The following is a 19,427-nucleotide window of genomic DNA, read 5'->3' as shown; positions in this document are numbered from 1 at the left end:
TCAAACCGAAGATCTTCACAGTCGTTTAAATAACCATCCTATCAATGTACAAGTCAGTGAATGTCTTTGGATTACAAGTCGACATGAACGAGGTGTAATTGCAACGCTGAATGACGAAGAGCTGGAACCGAGCTGATGAACCGTACTAGATGATGAGCTATACCCCTTCTGTCCAAGCACCACCGACGGGAGATCGACATGGCACCGCCAAAGCTTCGCTCGCGCATACGCCCATCGCTTACCAGCACGTTGCCAATACTGTGCCTTCCTCTGTTGCGATGCGCCCAGACCTCCGGTTCCTCTCTTACTATCAGTAACGTCCAACAAGATGCCACCACGCGCACGTCCTCGCCATCGACCCTTGACTGTTGCTACCGTCTGCGGAACCGCTTCGCTCATCCTACCCACCGTCACACTCATCCGCCTTTATGTCGTCTCGCAGCTGCCCATATACTCCATCCTCTACGCCGGAACGATTAGCGGCATCACCTTCCTCTTCTATGGCTACGACAAGATGCAGGCGCGTAATCTGGAGTGGAGGGTGAAAGAGGTGACGTTGCATACACTGGCGGCGGTAGGGGGATGGCCGGGTGGGCTGGTGGGTATGCACTACTTCCAGCATAAGACACGCAAGGTGAGGTTTCAGGTTGTGTTCTGGGGGATCGTCCTGTGCTGGGAGGGTGTCGCCTGGTTGGTATGGAGCGGTGGGATACAGGTGGGATGATGAGTCAAATGGAACAAGTCTTTCGACAGAATACGGAAAAGATTTATTAAAGGTTGGAGATGATTACACAAGAGTCGTGACGGTCATGAGGTTGTAGCCCACGTCTGCCGAAGGGGTAACAAGGAAAAGGCTGCAGTCAAGAAGCCACAAAGGTACCACCAAACGCCTACCGAGGGGATGTCCAATATCGCCTTTCCGTTATCGTATCGCTATTCTGCTTTCTTCTGGACCGTCTCCTTGGACGTGCCTACCAAAGCTTGAAAACACTCAAGCAAGGCATTCAGATAAGCCTGTATAGCCTCCTAGTAGAACCGTTCGGAAACCTTCTTCGAGACATCCTTTGCCGAACCCCAGACCTGGGACGCTGTCCGGACTAGACAAAGAAGAGACATTAGCGACCGGTAAGCGGAGACGTGAGTCTGTCAGCGGTTTCACCAGCTTGTTCGCCGATGGGGTTCTGCATAGCGCCACCCGCGAGGTTGCTGATGCCCTGCTTGAGATTCTTGACGTCTTCTTGGTCGGAGGTGGGGAGCTTGTTGATTTGGTCTGGAGGATGTCAGTGTTTGCCCAGGTAGTGATTGTGCATTGCAAATATGGTAAGACTCACCCTTGGCCATGTAGGACATCTTGTTCTCGCCCATGGTTTGGAGAGCCTGTTTCTCCATCTTGCGCTTCATCTCTGGGGAGATACCGAAGAAGTAGAAGTAGCCAGCAGCCAAGGCTATCAAGCCGGCGAGGACGGTGAAGATGCCGATCGCCATAGCAAGGATGGTGAGAAAGTCGGTATGCGTGAAGTAGTCTGTATTGGAATTGGTGGTGCAGTACTGCTATACAGGGGATTTGGCAGATTGAACAAGTGATGTGCGTGGTTTGGTGGGCGTTGTCGATCAAGGCCCAGATTATGTACGCGGAAGGGGCATGACGTAGGAATCGCACATGCAAACCTGCCAGCCTTGCGCCTGCGGGACCAGACGAACGGTTCTCTTCTTTCTTGGCACCTTCTGGGCCCTACCTCTGTGGCGCATGCGTTCTGCGAACATTGGGAAGCTCGCGCCTTCTGAGGTGCACAGAGACTACCGTTTTCATACGCGCTGCACGCAACCGTCTAGCGGCTGCTGCTCAGGTAGTGTCGGCGTAATATACTAGAATGCTAGCTGGAATACGAGAGGTACGGACTCGTTCGTACTATAAGAGGCATCTAATGTCCATATCCTTGAAGTTTATCATTAAGAAGCTGCGAGCAGATAAACGTCCATGCTTTGCGAGTCAAGATGACAGGCGCCACACCCCGTTGACGCTGACCCTGCTGGACGCGTGTATGCTGTAACAGAGTGTGTATGCCATGCCCGCCCACTCGTCTTCGCAGTTTGTGGTAGCCTCGCATATGTCGTTCATCGAGCGCGACAAACACGGCTGTGAAGAAAGCGTTGAGGGGGCCGCTGCTAGCTTTTGATCCATTGGCCATTGGCGCTGCGCCTCAAACCCTGGAGGCCGCGAGGCGGACACGACCCTCGAATGCGCCTGCCCCACAGCCAGGCTAGGTGCTACTCCAGTTCTCCCAAGACGCTCGACCTTTGTTGCTGACCCGATTCAGTTCTGTGCCTCCTTTTCACGACCTTCCTTTGCAGCCTTGTCTTTTCCTCATACGAGAGCATTGCTACCTGAGTGTTTCTTACCCCTCACCGACGACCCCCACCACCAGCTGAACGCGCCTGATAGGCAACCCAAATCTCACCCTCAGCCTGAGAATAAGCTTGCAGCAGTCATATACCTGCCCATTAGCTCGCCCATCATGAGTTGTACTACCCTCTCAGCGTTGCGCATCGCAATACTAAATACTGACTTGCCCTCCAGTGACAAACATGCTCAACAAGCTGCACGGCCAGCCCGATAGCTATGATCGCAAGTCTGTACCCTCGTGCCCCGCGCTCCTCCTTGTACTGAACATGTCAATCGCAGATCTCGATACCGCTTCGGAAAGACACTGGGCGCTGGAACATACGGTATTGTCCGAGAAGCTGACTGTCCCGAGGGCAAGGTCGCCGTGAAGATCATCTTGAAGAAGAATGTGCGCGGCAACGAGCAAATGGTCTACGATGAGTTGGAGATGCTGCAGCGAATGAAGCACCCTCACATTGTCAAGTTCCACGACTGGTTTGAGTCGAGGGTATGCGCGACCATTTTATCGTCCATAGGGCTGTGGAGCTGACATCTACCAGGACAAGTACTACATCGTGACCCAATTGGCGACTGGTGGAGAGTTGTTCGATCGTATTTGCGAAAAGGGCAAGTTCACAGAAAAGGACGCCGCCGAGACGATCCGACAAGTACTCGATGCAGTCAACTACCTACACCAGAACAATGTTGTTCACAGAGGTATGGTCCGAGTCTTCAACACAAACCCAGCAACTGACCCCTGAACAGATCTTAAGCCAGAGAACCTCCTCTACCTCACACGCGATGCGAACTCCTCCCTCGTCCTTGCTGATTTCGGTATCGCCAAGATGCTCGACTCGAAGAGTGAAGTCCTGACCACCATGGCTGGCTCTTTCGGATACGCTGCCCCTGAGGTCATGCTCAAGAAAGGCCACGGAAAGCCCGTCGACATGTGGTCCATGGGCGTTATCACATACACACTTCTGTGTGGATACTCGCCGTTCCGGTCAGAGAACCTTGCGGATCTGATTGAGGAATGCAAGAACGGCCGCGTCATCTTCCACGAGCGATACTGGAAGGAAGTGAGTCCGGAAGCCAAGGAGTTCATCAAGAAGCTGCTGGAACCCGACCCAAACAAGCGACCGACTAGTGAAGTACGATGAAGAAGCTCGCGTCTATTGCAATTCACTAACAATACTAGGCTGCTCTTAAACACGTTTGGCTCAGCGGAAGCACTGCTACGGACCACAACTTGGTGCCAGAAATCAAGGCATACGCGGCAAAGGCCCGCCTCAAGCGTGGCATCGAGCTCGTCAAGCTTGCAAACCGTATCGAGGCGCTCAAGATGCAAGAAGACGAGGAAGAGGATGTACCTGGAGAGGCAGACATGCCTGCTAACGCCCGCGAAGCTGCAGGTGAAGCCATTGCATCACATTCAGCGGACAAGGGCCTAGCGACCAACGAGAACGCAAGCACAGGAAAGGGACCTGGACGCTTGAGCAGAATTGCCAAGGGAGCCATCTTCCGAGAAGTTGTACTAGCCAAGGTGCGCGAGATGAAGGAGCAGGAGGCGCGTGCGGAGTTTGAGAAGAAGGCGTCGGAGCCCGTGAAGAAGTGAGAATGCAGACTCTGGATGACTTTCCTTGGTTCTGGTCTGATGCCACAAACATGTTGAGATTGCTGCAGTATTAGCGGAGGTGCCATTTCCCAAGTATACCCCTGGAAGACAGCGACCAGGCTCCACTACCTAGAAACAATTCATTGGTAATACTCAGACGTTTGCAGTGTGATGCTAGCAAGTAAAAGTGGCCATGGTTTGCTGTCGACTTGTTGTGATGAAGCACGATTACAGTGCATCTGGTGATGCAAGGGGACCGTGCGCGCTCTCTTGGCAAAACTGGGAGCCCTAGATTGAACACTGCGGCGCGTCCACCGGGTTAACGACCGAACGCGCATTTCACTGCACCGCCGCCACGATCCCTACCCGCTTCGAGACCCTCTGCAAACCGCTCAGACAGACTACGCGATCACGAATTGACCGAATATGGAGAGCGCGGCCAAGCGCAAGGCGGCCAGCAATGCAGCGGGCGACCACGACGGTCGCCCTGCGAAGCGACAAAAAGGGACGGTACGTGCAGTCCATGGTGGTGGTTGATGCATCGTCGAGTGTGTTTGGGAGATGCAGGAGGCGTGATGGTCGCGATGCGGGATGGTCCTTAGACCAGAAGCGCGACACCTGGGGGGCTCGACGAGTAGGCCATCACCGCAGTCGGCCCCTCATCGCTCCCTCAACACCACGCGCGCGCCGGCGATGCAGTCGGGAACAGAGGATTTCTACTCACACAATCTTGGGAACAATGCTGACAGGGGACCGCTTCCGTGCAGGCCGAAACCCCTTCCAAGTCGGAGACGGTCGAATCAACCACAACGGCCGGCTTGAAGTTCCTCGACAGCTTGAAGCAGGCCAAAGACAAGACGTACGTGCTTGGCTCCTGAACCTACTTGCACACTGGCAGCTTCCACACTCGCCAGGGAGCCACATCAAGCGACTTCCACTGACAACCTGCAGCGGACGACCCATCGCAGTCCATTTCCTCTCCCTTCCAGACAGGGTATGTTCCCACAGCGTTCTCCGCATAGACCAGCCTCCGCTGACACTTGCACGTAGGCTGAAGTACCCGACTACTACGAATTCACGAAATTGCCTATTGCTATAGATACCATTGAGGTATGCCCGTCCCTTGTTCATGCCTATGCCTTAGTTACCTTCCGGCTGCTAATGTATGCCCAGAATAAACTCAACAACGGAGAGTACGCGTCTCTGGCTCAAGTCGAGAGCGACTGCAAACGATTGGTCAACAATGCGAAAGCCTACAACGACAAGAACTCTGTCATATACCAAGATGCCGAGCGTCTGCGCAAGACCGCCTCAAACTGGATGGTGAAGCACAACCCTGCATACCGTGATGGCAACTATGTTGCAACGGCTACCCCGATCCCAGGCGAAGACAACTCTACTCCGTCGAGACCTCCGCCCCGCATCACGGCAACCCCAAGAACTGCACATACACCTGCTACACCTGCTACTATAGAGACTGTTGAGCGCCCCCGACGAGCGGCCGCCATCGCAGCATCGGCTACACCAGCACCGTCAAAGTTGCGACAGTCAGCATCTGCTGCGCTGGAAGACGACGACGACAACAGTGCCGATTACGCAGGGAAGACGTTCCAGCAAGCACAGGAGCAGATTGTGAGGGAGATTATCGAATATGAGGAGTAAGTTGTATGCTCGCTGCTGGATTGCCTCTATGCTAACACCCTCCAGTCAAGACTTACAAATATTCTTACCCTTCCAAAACCTCCCATCGCGCAGCTTGAAAGACTACTACCAGCTGATCAAAGACCCAATGTCGCTGGCCGCCATACAAAAGAAGGTTCGCGGTGTCATCGGACGCGAAGCCCCGACAGGACATACACTGTTTAAGAGCTGGGACGCTTTCGAAGATGCATTCAGTCTTATCTGGAAGAATGCTCGTATCTACAACGAAGATGGCAGCGACATCTATAACCTCTCGCTCGAGCTTGAGGTACGTAGTTTATTTCTACTTCCTCGTTGCGTAATACTGACTAGTACAGGAAATCTTCAACAAGAAACTCGAAGAAGCCAAATCCAAAGTCAGCGAGCCAACGCAGCCAAAACTGAAGCTCAACATGTCTAGTGCTGCAGCCCCCAAGCAACAGCTCAAGCTCAAGCTCAAGCCGAGCCCAGGGTCAGAACGTAACACTCCAAGTGCCCGTGATTCTGCGACGCCTGGTGTCATCGTTGACAATGACGCTCTTCTGCGACAACAACGACATGTTCTTGACAGCATGGGCAACCGGTCGGCCACTCCATCGAAAGCTGCGACGCCAACAGCGCCTGCCAATCCGTTTACTGGACCGAAAGGCGTCGCTTCAACAATTGCACCACTCTCCGCCGCGCAGGGCAAGACTGCAGGGTCTCCACCGGCAGTCAACGGTGTTAAACAAGATGTACAGTCGCCTGCCTTGAGTGCCATCAGGCCAGCCAGTACTGCGCCCGATAGCCAGGCTGCGCGACTCAGCGTCCCTGCACAAACGCCACATCCGAACATGGCTCCTCCACAACATATGTCTCGTCCGGCAAGTGGCAGTCCACATCCAAACGGTGTTGGGCTCCAAAATGGCAACCACGTTTCCGCATACCAAGCGCCGACTTACTACGCGCCTCCACCAGTGGCTCGCGTAGATAGTTTCAGGAAGGTTCCACTCAAAAGTAAGTCGACATTTCCGACTCTGTAAACCAGCAATTAACACATCTAGACATCGACGAAGCACTGATACCCAAGATCACACTAAATACCCATCCCGCGCTCAATCCGTCCAAGCCATGGTCTGTCAATATCCCAGCGAACAAACAAAAGACCATGTACAGTGCCACAATGGTAGTCGCACCAGCCAACTCGTACATCCAAGTCACTCCTAAAGTACCTATTGCATTGACAAGCCGCATGTACCGCCTCTTTGTTACTGTCAATGGCAACAAGACACTCGAAGCAAACCGAGTTCCTGTCACAGCAGGCATCAACGGTACCAGCCCTAGTCCCGGCTACGAGGGTGGTAAGAAGAAAGGAGAGCCACTTTTCGAAGCGAAACTTGCTGCTGGCGTTAACCGTATTGAAGTTGAGATCGTTGCGGAGAAAGACCGTAAGGGTCTACCTGAAAGTGGTGGTGCGAAGAAAGAGGATGTTGAGATTGAGAAGTGTACAATCTTCCTACACCTGCCTCGAAATTAGAGATCCGAGGATATGTAAAGCACATATTGGCAAGAGAAGCCGTTCAATTCACCGGTACTATAGGGATACATTTGTGTTATTTCTGGAGAGTTTGGGGTACTGGAGTTTACCACGGCGGTACCTGCATCAGACAAAGGGAGTCGCGGTGCTTGCTTTTGTTGTACGATGGTATACCTCAGATTGGATGGGTTGGGGAAAGGGAGACTGAGGACCAGGTATTAGTGGAGGAAAGGAGAGCGCGATGTAAATTCCGCGCCACAAGATTAGAGGCTTGTCTGTCAAGGCGGTACATCTACTTTGTCTTTGAAATGAATCAACTTTTCAAACAGTGTAGCCCTAGCGTATGTCGGTAGACGGTCTGCGTCGTCTAGTACTACCAACGTCAGCTTACGCCCGGCACATTTCCAAGCCCCATATTCTGACCGGTATGCACGCTTCGGGGGCCAAGCTTGAACCTAGGCTAATCGTTGTGCTTTTCTATATGCAGACAGGGTTGCTCCTGCAGCTGCAACTCCGGGACTCCACGCGATTGCCGTCCGAGGATGCACAGCGTACGGGCGGGACAAAAAGGAAGCTCAACACACATATACCCGCCGCAATAACCAAGTACGTCTGAGACTGTGGCAGCGGCTTCTCGATCAAAATCATATACAACACTTGAAAAATGCCTTCCGCTATCTCGCCTCCCTCGCCATCCCAGCAGACCAAACAAGGCCTGCTCCTCGTCCAACCTCGCCTCCGCGACGTCACTCCATCTAACGCCAGTACGTTCTTCCGCTGGACCAAACTCCATTTCAGAGACTTGCTCAACGTACCCGATACCGGTTCCGGTCAAGTCACACATGCTCTGCGTTTCTGCGCTCCAGAGAGTGATGACCAGTACACGCATAATGAGAAAGAGGGATCTTTACCAAAGTACATGTACACTTGTGTCGTGTCTGACATCGGACACTTGAAGGCAGATGGCTACAACGGCGTTAGTCGGAAACTGAATTTGGAAAAGACGAGAGATCTGGAGAAGGGGGAGGAGGGTGTGGGGTTCCGGGAGGATGGTGAGGGTGGAGCAATGGTGTTCGATATTGTGGATGCCAAATTCGCAGTGTATGAAGAGATGGGATCGCCGGCAATGGAGCCATCGTTTCAAATGTTACCGACACATCTCACTACGAAAAGTGGTAAAGGGCCGAAATCTGTCATGGTCGCTGTGCATGTAGATCTCCCACAAGCCACTACGACGATCGATGTCGATACAGTCCCCAAGGCCCTTCAATCCTCCCTATTCACCCTCGTCAAAGCCGCCGTGCCTCCGGCTCTCAAGCCATACTCTTCATTGTACCGATGGTCTGGCGAAGACGCGCAACCCGAGCATCATCCGTTGATCAGTAAAGACGGGCGTGGAGAGTGGATGGTATTACTTTTGTTGGTTGACGAGGAAGGGAAGACGTTAATTAGAGAACATGCCGTTATGTTGGTACAGGGGTGGGTTAATGAGGAGAGGGGAAAACTGGATGGGGGGAAGATTGAGTTTGGGGTTTGGGAGGGTGAAGTTCTTATGAAATAGATCTGTATCTGGTCTTCTTTTGCCTGGATTTTGTTCAGACGTCCACAATGATGATTGATCGTGATGCAAACCAGTGGGTAGATTGTGTGAGCTATGAGCAGTGACATCATCTTGCATCAACTAGATTACACACCGCCATCGGATATGTTCTCTACCTTCACATGCTTCCATATTCACGTCGGGACCAAGACCGTACAATATGTCTTCATCACCGAAAGAGCAAACGCCTTTACCCAAACTAGACAGCAGCATCTTTGACGTGGCGCCCAAGACCGATTGGCAGAAATCCATGTCAGTCGCACATTGCTACATAGTCTGCTCACTTACTGACACAATGCCAGCACCAAAAGGAATGCACTTGAATCGCCTCTTCTTCGTATGCCCCGCGAATTACGCGATCTCATCTGGACTTTTACCTTCACACAGACTATCAGACCAGAAGCTCCCCAAAACTCTGCGTACAGCCCCCTTGTAGTATGCCGACAACTTTACAGGGAAGCTGCTAGCCTTTCACATACGTTCCTCATCTGGTCCTTTAGCTGTCAGCCGTCCTGGGAAGACTTCTTCTGGTCGTTGTGCGAGAATGAGAAACCCAAGTACAAGAAGAGCTTGATACGTTCTATCCAGATCGGCGTCGATTCGACGGACTTGTACATGTTGGCGGAGAGAGAAGATCCCGGATACGACGTTGAAGAGGAGAAGGTTGAGATTGCTAGGGAAGATCAAGGCGAGTATCGCCGTGTTACCTTCCGTGCTTTCGAGAACCTGTCGCACCTTGAGCTTTTGCTGTCCGCTACAGAAGTTTTCGGAGATTCAGATGATGATGACGAAACGGAACATGACACTATACCGCCACCAAATAGCACAGAAATCAATGAAGCCAAAGAAAACTTCACCAGGACTATGAGGCAGAAGCTTCCTCGTGTACGTGTTACGTACAGAGAGTTTGGAAATACCTCAGCCATGAAAAAGTACTTGGAAGAGCAGGATCCTTGAGCTAAAGGTTCTAGATGCCGAAGGGAAGGCATACTAGTTCAAGCGGTTCTGAATTGCCGATAAACTACATGATAAGCCACTGGTTTTGGTTGTGCTGCCTGATCTAACAGAAAGGTATTAGTTTAGCGAAGAGTTGAAAAAGCAATGCTAAGTTTTGGGTCTATCCCGCATATCGCGACTAGCCCTTCGCCGTTGCGAAAGGTGCCGGTAGTGCGCGCTTTTTTGATCGTGATGTGAAGTGTATGTTGTATATTGACAGTAACTGAAGGTATGCAGTCGGCATAAGTGACAACGATGAGTGCAGAATGGGATTTTCGCTGGACAAATCATGGCAAGTCGTTGCTAGTGCGTTTGGTGCATTATGCGTGTCTTCTATTTAGCGTATCTTATCTGTATGTTTCGAACAAGCTTCACGAATCAGATAAGGCAAAGAGACCACCGGGTAATAGAGATGTTGTTACAGTTGACACTGTAGCCATTGCTACGAGACTGTTTGTCAGCATGTGTGCGAGACATACAAAAAGTGACCCCCATTCGTTGATTGCCACATGGCCGAGCAAAGCGGCAGCACCGAAGACTAACCAGGTCACCGGACACGACACTACAGAAGCGACGGGAGCCACAGCTGAGGCTCTTCGTATTTCCATACCTTTAGTGGAAGCCAAGCTTTCGCGTCTGGCTCAGCGGACTTGGCGTCCTGCAAGCCAATATTGGATGAGGCGGTATACTCGAACAACAGCGGAAAGACTATGATGGAGAAGTTTTGCAGACGTCGAACATAGGCTGATCTAGCCTTTCGCCATTGCATATTGACAGCCTCAGCTTGTGGGACTCAGAGTTGTGGTGGCGTGAAGATACAGCGAAGCAATAAGGAAATGGCAAAGACGACGTGGAATGTGCCTACACAGAATGTACTTCAATGTGCCAACGATCCACTGAACAACATAAAGAGTTGTCTCGGAATAGATGTGTAGGGATACCCGAGGATACATTGCTAAGACCGGTGTATGTTGTTGGAATAGTGACCTTGATTTAGTGTAATCTTTCTCGCGTGTCCAAGTGCCGTCGCGGGGTTGCGCAAGGGTAAGCGGGTAGATCGAGGATTAGCGGAAAGCCTCCTATGCTAGATATGTTCCGATACTGTGCCAAAGCAAGGCTCGGTGCGGAATCGATTGCGAGGTAGGTGTGTCGAACACGCTTCCTTGAGCATAGCGACAGGATAACCCTGCTACCTGCATTCAACAATGCTGTATGCAACACGTTCATAGATCTGGGGGTGATACGATGTCTGCTGAGAACAAGTGACCATAACGTCGACCCAATGTCATAGACGTGGCACCAGTATTAAGCCTGGACAGCGTGGCGATGGCTACAATCGTTTTTGAACACTCACCAACCGGAAACACTGTTCCCCGATCAGACCCCGATCCATTAAAGCTGCCCTTTTAGCGGTTTCATGAAAGAAAAGAACCAAAGACCACTCGCACACGTGACGCTCTGACTCGGCGATGCTGACGCTGTGGGTACAAGACACGAGAAAATGAGCCGTGTTTAGGCACGCATGATCTCCGCGCAGATGGTGCGTTACGGGGTAGCTGAGGTCGAGCTGTTGAAAAGGCGTCGTGGCGTCGAGAGCTTCAAATGACAGGCTGAGCGAACTCCACGCCAAGGCCGGCGGGCGCTAATATAGCGTCGATCAAAGCATGATCACAGTCCAGACCTCTCTTCCCGCAGCTTCCCCTTCACACTTCTCCGTTTACGACGAACAGAAACAGCATCGGCGCAATGACAAGCATCCGCTGCCAGTCCTCCGGGCTCACCTTTGCTATTCTTGGACCCACTGGACTCCCAAAGAAGCCTGCCAAGCTGACCGGTCTCCAGCATGATGTTATGACCTAGTATTAGTGCCTCATAGCTCACACATGCTCCAGTGCTGGCAACACTGTTCAACCCCAGCAAGACGAGACTGCCATGGTCGTTTCTGTGGGGGCCCTTAATCGTCTTGACCGCTCGTGTCTAGGCATTCGCCTAGGTATGTAGAACGCCAGGCATCGATGAGGACTTTTTTGGCTATACATCAGCCATTCCAAGTTAAGACCGCTTCGCCCGAAAACCTCGGTCTACCCGGCACAGAATCCATAGCTGGTCGGCCTCTTATCAGGCCTCCATGATCTGTCTTGAGTGTTGAACAAGAGCAAATGATAGTCAGGTGCCTGTTGTCGAGAAGATTTACCAAAGTCGGAATTTAATCCAACGATACGTATGCACAATTCGGTACTTGAGATTAATTTACTTCTGCACTCGGCAGAGTAAAACATGAACCCATAATCTTCCGCCATCACGGCATTGCCGTACTACTGTATGCCAAGACTCGCCAGCTTTCGTTCATCGCCTAGCCCTTGCTTATACCAAGCCTCTGGAACACTGCCTAGGCATGGATACCACCGGCTCTCCTAAGAAGTAGTTTGAAGAGTACGGGAACGAGGCGAATGTCGACACACCCAGACGGTATTAGCGAAAACGCCAAATGACGTCTCATGCCGCTCCTGGGCTTCACACGGTGATCTGGTACCCTTGTAGAGATGGACTTGACACGATTGGGTATGGTGAGATTTTTGAAATGGCTGAGCAGCTTCAAGGTAGGGGTGTTCGAGACCATTTAGCTGTTGTAAATAGCGAGCTGTGGGAGTATAAAGAGCTTCAAGACGTTCGTGTACAACGGACTATCAGCCCAGTTCACTCATACTTGCTTACCACTCTACTCCATTCGTCTTCCGTACGCCATGAAGAACTACTTTTCGATTGGAGTTGCAGCCCTCTTGGCATCGCAAGCATTGGCCGGCGATGATGCTTGGATAAGTCCCGTATACAAGGAGATTTTTCAAAACGAGCTTCCTATACCCAAGGATAAGGTCAAATCGTACACCTACACGAACAAGACTACAGGGAACCAGATTGACTTCTATGAGGTTGACGTGACGCCCTTCACACAACAAGTCTATCGTGGGCTGAAGCCTGCCAGACTCGTTGGATATGATGGAGTATCACCTGGACCTACTTTCAGGATGAAGAAGGGTCGAGAAGCCATCGTTCGTTTTAAGAACCATGGCGACAAAGATCTCTCGGTGCACCTCCACGGTTCGTATAGCCGCGCGCCTTTTGACGGTTGGGCCGAAGACACTACCAAGCCTGGTCAATACAAAGACTACTGTAAGCACCACCGAACAGCATCATCGTATCATATAATCCTGACGAACCTTAGACTACCCAAACAAACAAAGTGCACGAACATTGTGGTACCACGACCATGCCATTCATCATACAGCCGAGAACGCCTACTTTGGACAGGCAGGCTTCTACATACTTCATGACCCTGCTGAGGACGCATTGGGACTTCCTTCAGGCGCATACGATGTTCCCCTGGCTTTGGCATCGAAACAGTACAACAGCGATGGTACACTATTCGACCCCAAAGACGAGACCGATTCGCTCTGGGGCGATGTCATCCACGTCAACGGTCAACCATGGCCGTACATGAAGGTTGAGCCTCGCAAATACCGCTTCAGGATGCTCAACACAGCTATCAGCCGTGCCTTCAAGCTCACACTCGAGGACCCGACAGCCAAAAAGGTTCCCTTCCACGTCATCGGCGCGGATACTGGTCTTATGACCAAGCCTGTACAAAGTGACAACCTTGAAATCTCGATGGCCGAACGCTGGGAGATCGTGGTCGACTTCAGCACGTATTCCGGAAAGAACGTAACAATGAAGAATGCTCGTGACGTGCAGGCAGACGAGGACTACAACAGCACTGATAAAGTTATGCGATTTGTTGTTGGGACGTCCGTCTCAGACACAGCCGGTAATGGCGCTCTTCCAGGCTCGCTGCGCACAGTGCCATTCCCACCTAAGAAGAGTGGCATCGACAGGAGCTTCAAGTTCGGACGCACCAATGGGCAATGGACAGTCAATGGTGTTACGTTCGCCGATGTCAATAACCGCATCCTTGCTAAGCCACAGCGCGGCGCGGTTGAAGTCTGGGAGCTTGAAAATTCATCTGGGGGTTGGAGCCATCCGGTTCACATCCACCTTGTCGATTTCCAGATTCTGACACGTACCGGCGGCAAGCGAAGCGTCCTGAACTACGAAAAAGAGGCCCTGAAGGATGTTGTTCTACTTGGTGTGAACGAAAAGGTTACAGTCATCGCCCGTTACGCTCCTTATGATGGTGTATACATGTTCCATTGCCACAACCTTATCCACGAAGATCACGACATGATGGCTGCTTTTAACGTCACCAGTCTCGCCGATTTCGGCTACCCCGAAACAACCAAGTTTATCGACCCGATGGAGGAGAAGTACCGATCCAAGGATATCAACGACCATGACAACGAGGAGGAGCACATTTACGAGAAATGTGCTGAACTCGAAGCTCTCGAGGCATACACAGGACCTGAAAAGCTCGAAGACGCTCTTGTTGACTACTGGGCCAATGGAGGAAAAGGACCTAGCACGCTAGTGACCAGCACTCGATCGGCTTCTTCGTCTTCTTCCCAGGCAACTGCTTCTTCTACGGCACAGGCAACAACGACTTCACCCCCGTCTGTAGCTAGGGTTACTTCTTCCTCAGCTGCGATAACCTCAGCTCCTAAGGCGACGAGTTCAAGTACAAAGAAGGACGACAAGAAAACATCAACTTCGTCGACCAGGAGGAGATGATGTGTGATAGAAAGGGCTCATGGCGTTATAATTTCACTTGTACATAATTTTCTACGGCGTTCTAGAGGCTGATGTAGTAAATATCATGACGGCACGACAATACTTCAATAATACGGTCTTTCAGATAACTAGCCCCACTCGACTATGCTTGATTTCATGCTAAATGCTCACCATGGGCCCCTCGCAGAATTGGCCCGTCTTGTTTTCTTCTGAAAGGCAAGAGTAGTAACCCTGAAACATTCAATAAGCATAGATACTCACCAAGTCAAGTTTTACTATGTAAAATTCACCTGTTCATGCAGTCCTTCCTCTGGTGGTCTTTACTGACAGAGTTGGTACCTTAGCATGACTTGGTAAACCTCCTATAGCTGATTCATTTGTCTTGGTGGGTGACCTGACCGCTTTCTGCGCATTTTGGACTCTTTGACAACAAGATTCAGAAGTCGGAGAATGACCGATACCTCAAACCTATCCATTATCTCGTACAAACACACGTACGAAGTAGAAATCACCACGAAACATTTTGAGGATATCCAGAAGAACATGGCTACGGAGGAGCAGCAGCTTCGGCGGGATAGTATGGAGGTTGACTCAATCCGCCTCGAGCCAGAACATTGTCAACTGTAAGGCCGTGTCAATATCTTGAGGGCATTCGAATCAGAGTCTCAGCGATAGTTCCAAGGATACGTCTGTAGACCAGTTATAGGCTAGAATACCTAGGTAGACACGGAAGTAATACCAACAAGTATAAGAATCGATTCGGACACATCTCCTGTCCATGAACTTAACGGGCTTGCTGTAGCATTTGTACGCCGTAAGTACTGGAGGGTTGAATGATAGTGGAATGGATGTCCACGAATGGAGTGGGGCCGGAGACGCATCGAAGTGCCAAGGCGCCAGGGCACACCGTAACGCGGAGAGTTCGACCCTGGGGAGACCCCAATTTGAATCCCCATCGTTCACAAATCCCGTGTTTCTTGAACAACTACACAAAATGACGAACTTGGACATGTTGCTCCTGAAAGGGGCCTCTGCGAGTAGTCCAGAGGAGGGCCTTCAGGAATTGCGATACACAATCTTGACAAAAGGTATACCCGCCAACAGCGAGGGCATGGTACGTTCTCCACAATACCCCATGCGATTACATTGCGCATGGGCGCACTCTAGAGCTGCTCAATGGTTCTAAATGCTGACTTCGCATTGACTCAGTCGGAGCTACGCATATACATATGGCTCATACTGCTCAACGCGCCTCCTCTCAAGACCGACGTATATCTTGACCTTGTCCGTCAAGGCGCTTCTCCAGCGCACGCCAAAATCCAAAATGATACCTTCCGTACCTTCCAAGGCGATCCTCTCTTCCGAAGACGCGTCACCCAGAACAGCATCACGCGTGTGCTCAACGCGGTCGCGTGGAGACTGAACGATGCACACGAGGCACGCGTCAATGGCTGGCAGTCCCCACCCACGTTATCTGAGTTTGGCGGTAGTCCAGATACCTCGATGATGTCGCGCCCTTCCCTGACCGCGGGCACCCGTACAGAAGCGTCTACTACAAACGACGCCGAGCAGATTGGATACGTGCAGGGAATGAATGTGCTTTGTGGTCCATTCCTATACGCGGCAAGGAGTGAAGTCGAGGCTTTCACGGGCTTTGAGCGACTCATCACGTACGAGTGCCCAGGTTATGTGAGGGGGTCCATGGAAGGTGTGCACAAAGGTCTCGCGCTTGTAGACAGAGTGCTAGAGGTCGTCGATCCTAAGCTGTACGGTCATCTCATGGCACACCACATGGAAGCCAAGATTTATGCTTTCGCATCCGTGCTTACCATGTGCGCATGCACACCGCCACTACCTGAGGTCCTGCAGCTTTGGGACTTCCTCTTCGCGTACGGACCGCATCTGAACATCCTGTGCATTGTGGCTCAGTTGGTTCTCATTCGCGGTGACATCTTGAACAGTCCAAGGTGAGCTTACTCTTCGCGCTCTTTTGTAACGTCACTGACACATCAATAGTCCCAACACTATTCTACGTAACCTGCCCGGCCTAAATGCTCAGAAGATCGTAGGTGTAGCTATGAGCTTCGCCGGCAAGATACCTGAAGACATGTACGCCGAGATTATCAACCACGCAAAATGAGCTGGTGTAAAATGGGGAGGATGAGATACGACATTGTGCTTATGATTACGACCTTATGATTAAACGATACCCACGGGAAAGCATAGCTTACAAAATCAGCATTGTATGAAAAACACTTTGCCAATGTGTCACCTGCGTTTGCGTAATGGTATCATGCCTTGTATATGTATTATGTCAAGCAATAACTTGTCCGAACGGTACCAGACTCACGGGATATCAGCATCGTCGTCATCCCCTCCAAATCCAAAGCTAAAACCTCCTACAGGTTCCTCCTCATCTCCCTTGGTCAATTGCTCCCACTTGCCTCTACTTTTTTTGCCTTTCTTTTCCAGCTCCGCGAGGCCTTCCTCCAGCAAGTCAGGATGCTGCTCCTGCAGTCTCTCTACGAAAAGCTCATAAGCACGATCGCAAACATCCTCTTTGAACCCACTAACTTCGCCCCTCTGATCGCGCAGGAAGCCCAGGACGTCGGGTAATTTCTTTCGTGGCACAAAGTTCTGCGTGAGCGCGAGGCTATCTTCGAGGTTGAGGACGAGGTGGAACCAGCCGGACGGTACGTGTAGGACTTCACCGGCGTGGCAGATTCCTTCTTTGCAGCCAGGCGTTTGGCGTGCGAGTTCATGGAAGGTGAGCATGTATTCCGCGATGCTGAGCGGAGAAGTGATCTCAGACTGATCGTCACTGACGATGACACCTGGTGGAGGTTCGATACCTGGGCCAGCGGGGAACATCAGCCAGTACTTGCTACCAGTTAGGACGGCATTCCAAGCTGAAGTAGCGTTGGGGTCTTTGTGGAATGTGGAACCGCTGCGCTTGGGACCCATAATCATCCATCGGCAGTCGGGACGATGCTCGCCGAGGACACTAAAAAGGTCATCGCCGAAGCACGTCGGGCTCCAGTATGCCGCCTCTTTGGAATGTGGTGCTGCTGTGATGTCTATACCGGTCTTCTCGGCAAATGCACGGTCGAATAGATACAAAGGTGACTCGTCGGCGTTGTCGTGCATATAAGACATGTACTTGTTCATGGGCCAGTCTACTGCTTCCGCGCGGAACTTCGTATTTGGAAATCTCTCGAGAAGGTATTCAGGTGTCCAGGAACCATATACAGGCCATTGTTTGACGGGTGTAGTGAGCACGAAGGGTCTGTCGACCCATGTCTCGGCGTACTCTTCGTAAGTTAGGTCTGAGAGTCGAGCTATTTCATTGTGTTTTGGGATGTTGAGCGCATATGTATTCAGTGTTGTGTGTGCGCATTGAAATGGCCGGTAAAGTGTGTCTGAAAACAGATTGGTGCATGAAATAGAAGTGACGTTCTCTCTAGGTATTTTGAGGTAGGTTGCTCGCCATGTTCCACGCCATTCAAAGTCTTCAGGTGGGGAGCTGTTCGAAGATTAGCATTCGCTTGTAGAAATGTTGCACTCTGTCCGATTTTGTTTGATAAAAAGTAAACGGAGGGGACAGGTCAGGCAGAAAATTGCTGAGAAAATAGTACCGTCTTGCCAGCAAATGCCAATCCTAGCGTACGTCTCATTATCGCATATGTACCACGATACGATATAGAACCGAATTGAGAAATACGCCCGGATCTGATTTCAATAGAGCGAGATTCAGCGGCTCAGCTGATCTCGCAAGCGCATGTTGTCTTGCGAATACACAGCCGCTGATGCATAATCAGGCGTGCCGGCAGAGTCATACCTCGTCTAGCAAGCTTACAAGGAACAACGTCCTTCGCATATACCGTATGATTTGACATATGACTGGGAGATGACAAGAGATATGGGTCATGACTGTGAGCCACAGAGGAACGGGAAAGATGGACAATGTGAGATGTTGCGTGTATCAACCATTGAACTCACCTTACGAATAAGGCCCGCCATAATTCGTCCAGTCGAGTGAAGGCATACAGAGCCCGGCACGTACTCCCCAGACGTATCAAAACGTCAGCCTCGAATGACTCGAGGACATGGCTCAGAAGTTCATCTGGGAGACTAGCGAACAACCCGCATCTTGATTTGATATTTTCGGACGCTGTCAAAGCATTTCCGGCCGGCTTAATGCCCAGGGGATGCGAGGGCACTGCGATTGCCGCCGCCACATCCTCATCGTCGACTTGGGTCTCGGTCGCCACCGAAGTCTTTATTCTTTTCGACGGTCGTGATTCGACAGTGGTAATGCCAGGGTGCTCCAGGATGCCGGGCGCCATTTCACAAACAGACGGGGACCAAGGTTAGTGTTTGCTCAGCGCGGGCGTTTTCAAGGCTGCGAGTGAATCAAGAGGCAAACCCTGGAAATGGAAGAGAGGAGTCATAGGCTGACACTGCAACGAACCAGTGGAAGTGAAGGCGAAGCTGAAGGTGGGAGCCCGTGGGCGGTTTTGAACTAGCGTGCTTTTAGCACTAGCCGACTGCTGAGATTTTTTGTGGCCGACCTCTTAAGCCAAAAAGCGCCCACCTTCTCACTCCCTCCACCACCAAATCAACCACACAACAAATACTACACACTACCCTAGATACCCGTTCGATTCTCTTGTAGAGGATCTGGTATCTAGTTTTTACAACACAAGTTTCCACACACGCGGCGGTATCCAGAGGATCCTCCGCTTTAACCCCGCCACGAGCAACACTTCGACTACGGTCCAGTACCAGTAGTCACTCCACCAAGTCGCAATCATGGCTGACAAAGGTCTTGAGGATGTGCCCGAGGGTGAGTTCTTGTCCGAGTGCTGCTCCGCCGCTGTTGCAACATGCGCGCCCCCGCAGTGCGAAAGCGACGGCCATGATAGCCTCAGTTGCGAAATATGCTGCGAGCCCAGGC

The 19,427-nt window shown here is 51.4% G+C and overlaps 10 protein-coding genes across 10 annotated transcripts; 8 read left to right on the top strand and 2 right to left on the bottom strand.

The window, feature by feature from the left end:
• Positions 1-167: 167 nt before the first annotated feature.
• Positions 168-940, top strand: CC77DRAFT_806423 (DUF1294-domain-containing protein). The gene has a single exon (XM_018533279.1). The coding sequence runs from the start codon at positions 329-331 to the stop codon at positions 722-724; it is 396 nt and encodes a 131-aa protein (XP_018386946.1). The 5' UTR covers positions 168-328; the 3' UTR covers positions 725-940.
• On the bottom strand, positions 768-1,703 carry CC77DRAFT_806476 (hypothetical protein). Its single transcript, XM_018533280.1, has 2 exons — positions 1,332-1,703; positions 768-1,270 (listed from the first exon to the last, which is right to left on the bottom strand). The coding sequence occupies exons 1-2, from the start codon at positions 1,483-1,485 to the stop codon at positions 1,116-1,118; spliced, it is 309 nt and encodes a 102-aa protein (XP_018386945.1). The 5' UTR covers positions 1,486-1,703; the 3' UTR covers positions 768-1,115.
• Positions 1,704-2,380: 677 nt separating this feature from the next.
• CC77DRAFT_1019454 (Pkinase-domain-containing protein) lies at positions 2,381-4,117 on the top strand. Its single transcript, XM_018524833.1, has 6 exons — positions 2,381-2,520; positions 2,579-2,630; positions 2,684-2,891; positions 2,944-3,100; positions 3,149-3,534; positions 3,582-4,117. The coding sequence occupies exons 2-6, from the start codon at positions 2,587-2,589 to the stop codon at positions 3,996-3,998; spliced, it is 1,212 nt and encodes a 403-aa protein (XP_018386944.1). The 5' UTR covers positions 2,381-2,520; positions 2,579-2,586; the 3' UTR covers positions 3,999-4,117.
• Positions 4,118-4,312: 195 nt separating this feature from the next.
• On the top strand, positions 4,313-7,521 carry CC77DRAFT_1019453 (Bromodomain-domain-containing protein). Its single transcript, XM_018524832.1, has 8 exons — positions 4,313-4,508; positions 4,766-4,857; positions 4,950-4,992; positions 5,049-5,108; positions 5,172-5,656; positions 5,706-5,967; positions 6,017-6,674; positions 6,722-7,521. Exons 1-8 carry the CDS (start codon positions 4,425-4,427, stop codon positions 7,192-7,194), a joined length of 2,157 nt encoding a protein of 718 aa, XP_018386943.1. The 5' UTR covers positions 4,313-4,424; the 3' UTR covers positions 7,195-7,521.
• A 20-nt stretch (positions 7,522-7,541) lies between these two features.
• On the top strand, positions 7,542-8,803 carry CC77DRAFT_1093861 (hypothetical protein). The gene is made up of 2 exons (XM_018529707.1): positions 7,542-7,619; positions 7,682-8,803. The coding sequence occupies exon 2, from the start codon at positions 7,859-7,861 to the stop codon at positions 8,753-8,755; it is 897 nt and encodes a 298-aa protein (XP_018386942.1). The 5' UTR covers positions 7,542-7,619; positions 7,682-7,858; the 3' UTR covers positions 8,756-8,803.
• A 122-nt stretch (positions 8,804-8,925) lies between these two features.
• CC77DRAFT_1093860 (hypothetical protein) lies at positions 8,926-9,893 on the top strand. Its single transcript, XM_018529706.1, has 2 exons — positions 8,926-9,046; positions 9,097-9,893. The coding sequence occupies exons 1-2, from the start codon at positions 8,955-8,957 to the stop codon at positions 9,749-9,751; spliced, it is 747 nt and encodes a 248-aa protein (XP_018386941.1). The 5' UTR covers positions 8,926-8,954; the 3' UTR covers positions 9,752-9,893.
• A 5-nt stretch (positions 9,894-9,898) lies between these two features.
• CC77DRAFT_805849 (hypothetical protein) lies at positions 9,899-10,644 on the top strand. The gene has a single exon (XM_018533277.1). It carries the CDS (start codon positions 10,046-10,048, stop codon positions 10,502-10,504), a length of 459 nt encoding a protein of 152 aa, XP_018386940.1. The 5' UTR covers positions 9,899-10,045; the 3' UTR covers positions 10,505-10,644.
• A 1,890-nt stretch (positions 10,645-12,534) lies between these two features.
• Positions 12,535-14,470, top strand: CC77DRAFT_933762 (hypothetical protein; the record flags this gene model as incomplete). The annotated part of the gene is made up of 2 exons (XM_018534337.1): positions 12,535-12,961; positions 13,014-14,470. 2 exons carry the CDS (start codon positions 12,535-12,537, stop codon positions 14,468-14,470), a joined length of 1,884 nt encoding a protein of 627 aa, XP_018386939.1.
• Positions 14,471-15,304: 834 nt separating this feature from the next.
• On the top strand, positions 15,305-16,738 carry CC77DRAFT_1019449 (cell division control protein 16). The gene is made up of 3 exons (XM_018524831.1): positions 15,305-15,584; positions 15,680-16,437; positions 16,487-16,738. Exons 1-3 carry the CDS (start codon positions 15,465-15,467, stop codon positions 16,608-16,610), a joined length of 1,002 nt encoding a protein of 333 aa, XP_018386938.1. The 5' UTR covers positions 15,305-15,464; the 3' UTR covers positions 16,611-16,738.
• CC77DRAFT_960646 (F-box domain-containing protein) lies at positions 16,649-18,944 on the bottom strand. The gene is made up of 2 exons (XM_018535610.1): positions 18,470-18,944; positions 16,649-17,993 (listed from the first exon to the last, which is right to left on the bottom strand). Exons 1-2 carry the CDS (start codon positions 18,814-18,816, stop codon positions 16,817-16,819), a joined length of 1,524 nt encoding a protein of 507 aa, XP_018386937.1. The 5' UTR covers positions 18,817-18,944; the 3' UTR covers positions 16,649-16,816.
• Positions 18,945-19,427: the final 483 nt, after the last annotated feature.

This window comes from Alternaria alternata (assembly GCF_001642055.1).
Source record: "Alternaria alternata strain SRC1lrK2f unplaced genomic scaffold CC77scaffold_8, whole genome shotgun sequence".
NCBI classification, from domain to species: domain Eukaryota; kingdom Fungi; phylum Ascomycota; class Dothideomycetes; order Pleosporales; family Pleosporaceae; genus Alternaria; species Alternaria alternata.
The sequence above is the reverse complement of the archived record's forward strand: the minus strand, read 5'-3'. Positions and strand labels throughout refer to the sequence as shown.

Coding starts and splice junctions, on each gene's coding strand:
- CC77DRAFT_806423 (XM_018533279.1), top strand. CDS start 329: ATGCCACCACGCGCACGTCCTCGCCATCGACCCTTGACTGTTGCTACC.
- CC77DRAFT_806476 (XM_018533280.1), bottom strand. CDS start 1,485: ATGGCGATCGGCATCTTCACCGTCCTCGCCGGCTTGATAGCCTTGGCT. Junction 1,271..1,331: donor GATGTCCTACATGGCCAAGG/GTGAGTCTTACC, acceptor GACATCCTCCAG/ACCAAATCAACAAGCTCCCC.
- CC77DRAFT_1019454 (XM_018524833.1), top strand. CDS start 2,587: ATGCTCAACAAGCTGCACGGCCAGCCCGATAGCTATGATCGCAA. Junction 2,892..2,943: donor ACGACTGGTTTGAGTCGAGG/GTATGCGCGACC, acceptor GACATCTACCAG/GACAAGTACTACATCGTGAC. Junction 3,101..3,148: donor GAACAATGTTGTTCACAGAG/GTATGGTCCGAG, acceptor ACCCCTGAACAG/ATCTTAAGCCAGAGAACCTC.
- CC77DRAFT_1019453 (XM_018524832.1), top strand. CDS start 4,425: ATGGAGAGCGCGGCCAAGCGCAAGGCGGCCAGCAATGCAGCGGGCGAC. Junction 4,858..4,949: donor AAGCAGGCCAAAGACAAGAC/GTACGTGCTTGG, acceptor GACAACCTGCAG/CGGACGACCCATCGCAGTCC. Junction 5,657..5,705: donor GAGATTATCGAATATGAGGA/GTAAGTTGTATG, acceptor AACACCCTCCAG/TCAAGACTTACAAATATTCT.
- CC77DRAFT_1093861 (XM_018529707.1), top strand. CDS start 7,859: ATGCCTTCCGCTATCTCGCCTCCCTCGCCATCCCAGCAGACCAAACAA.
- CC77DRAFT_1093860 (XM_018529706.1), top strand. CDS start 8,955: ATGTCTTCATCACCGAAAGAGCAAACGCCTTTACCCAAACTAGACAGC. Junction 9,047..9,096: donor ACCGATTGGCAGAAATCCAT/GTCAGTCGCACA, acceptor ACACAATGCCAG/CACCAAAAGGAATGCACTTG.
- CC77DRAFT_805849 (XM_018533277.1), top strand. CDS start 10,046: ATGAGTGCAGAATGGGATTTTCGCTGGACAAATCATGGCAAGTCGTTG.
- CC77DRAFT_1019449 (XM_018524831.1), top strand. CDS start 15,465: ATGACGAACTTGGACATGTTGCTCCTGAAAGGGGCCTCTGCGAGTAGT. Junction 15,585..15,679: donor CCGCCAACAGCGAGGGCATG/GTACGTTCTCCA, acceptor GCATTGACTCAG/TCGGAGCTACGCATATACAT. Junction 16,438..16,486: donor GACATCTTGAACAGTCCAAG/GTGAGCTTACTC, acceptor ACACATCAATAG/TCCCAACACTATTCTACGTA.
- CC77DRAFT_960646 (XM_018535610.1), bottom strand. CDS start 18,816: ATGGCGCCCGGCATCCTGGAGCACCCTGGCATTACCACTGTCGAATCA. Junction 17,994..18,469: donor TGGCGGGCCTTATTCGTAAG/GTGAGTTCAATG, acceptor ATCTTCGAACAG/CTCCCCACCTGAAGACTTTG.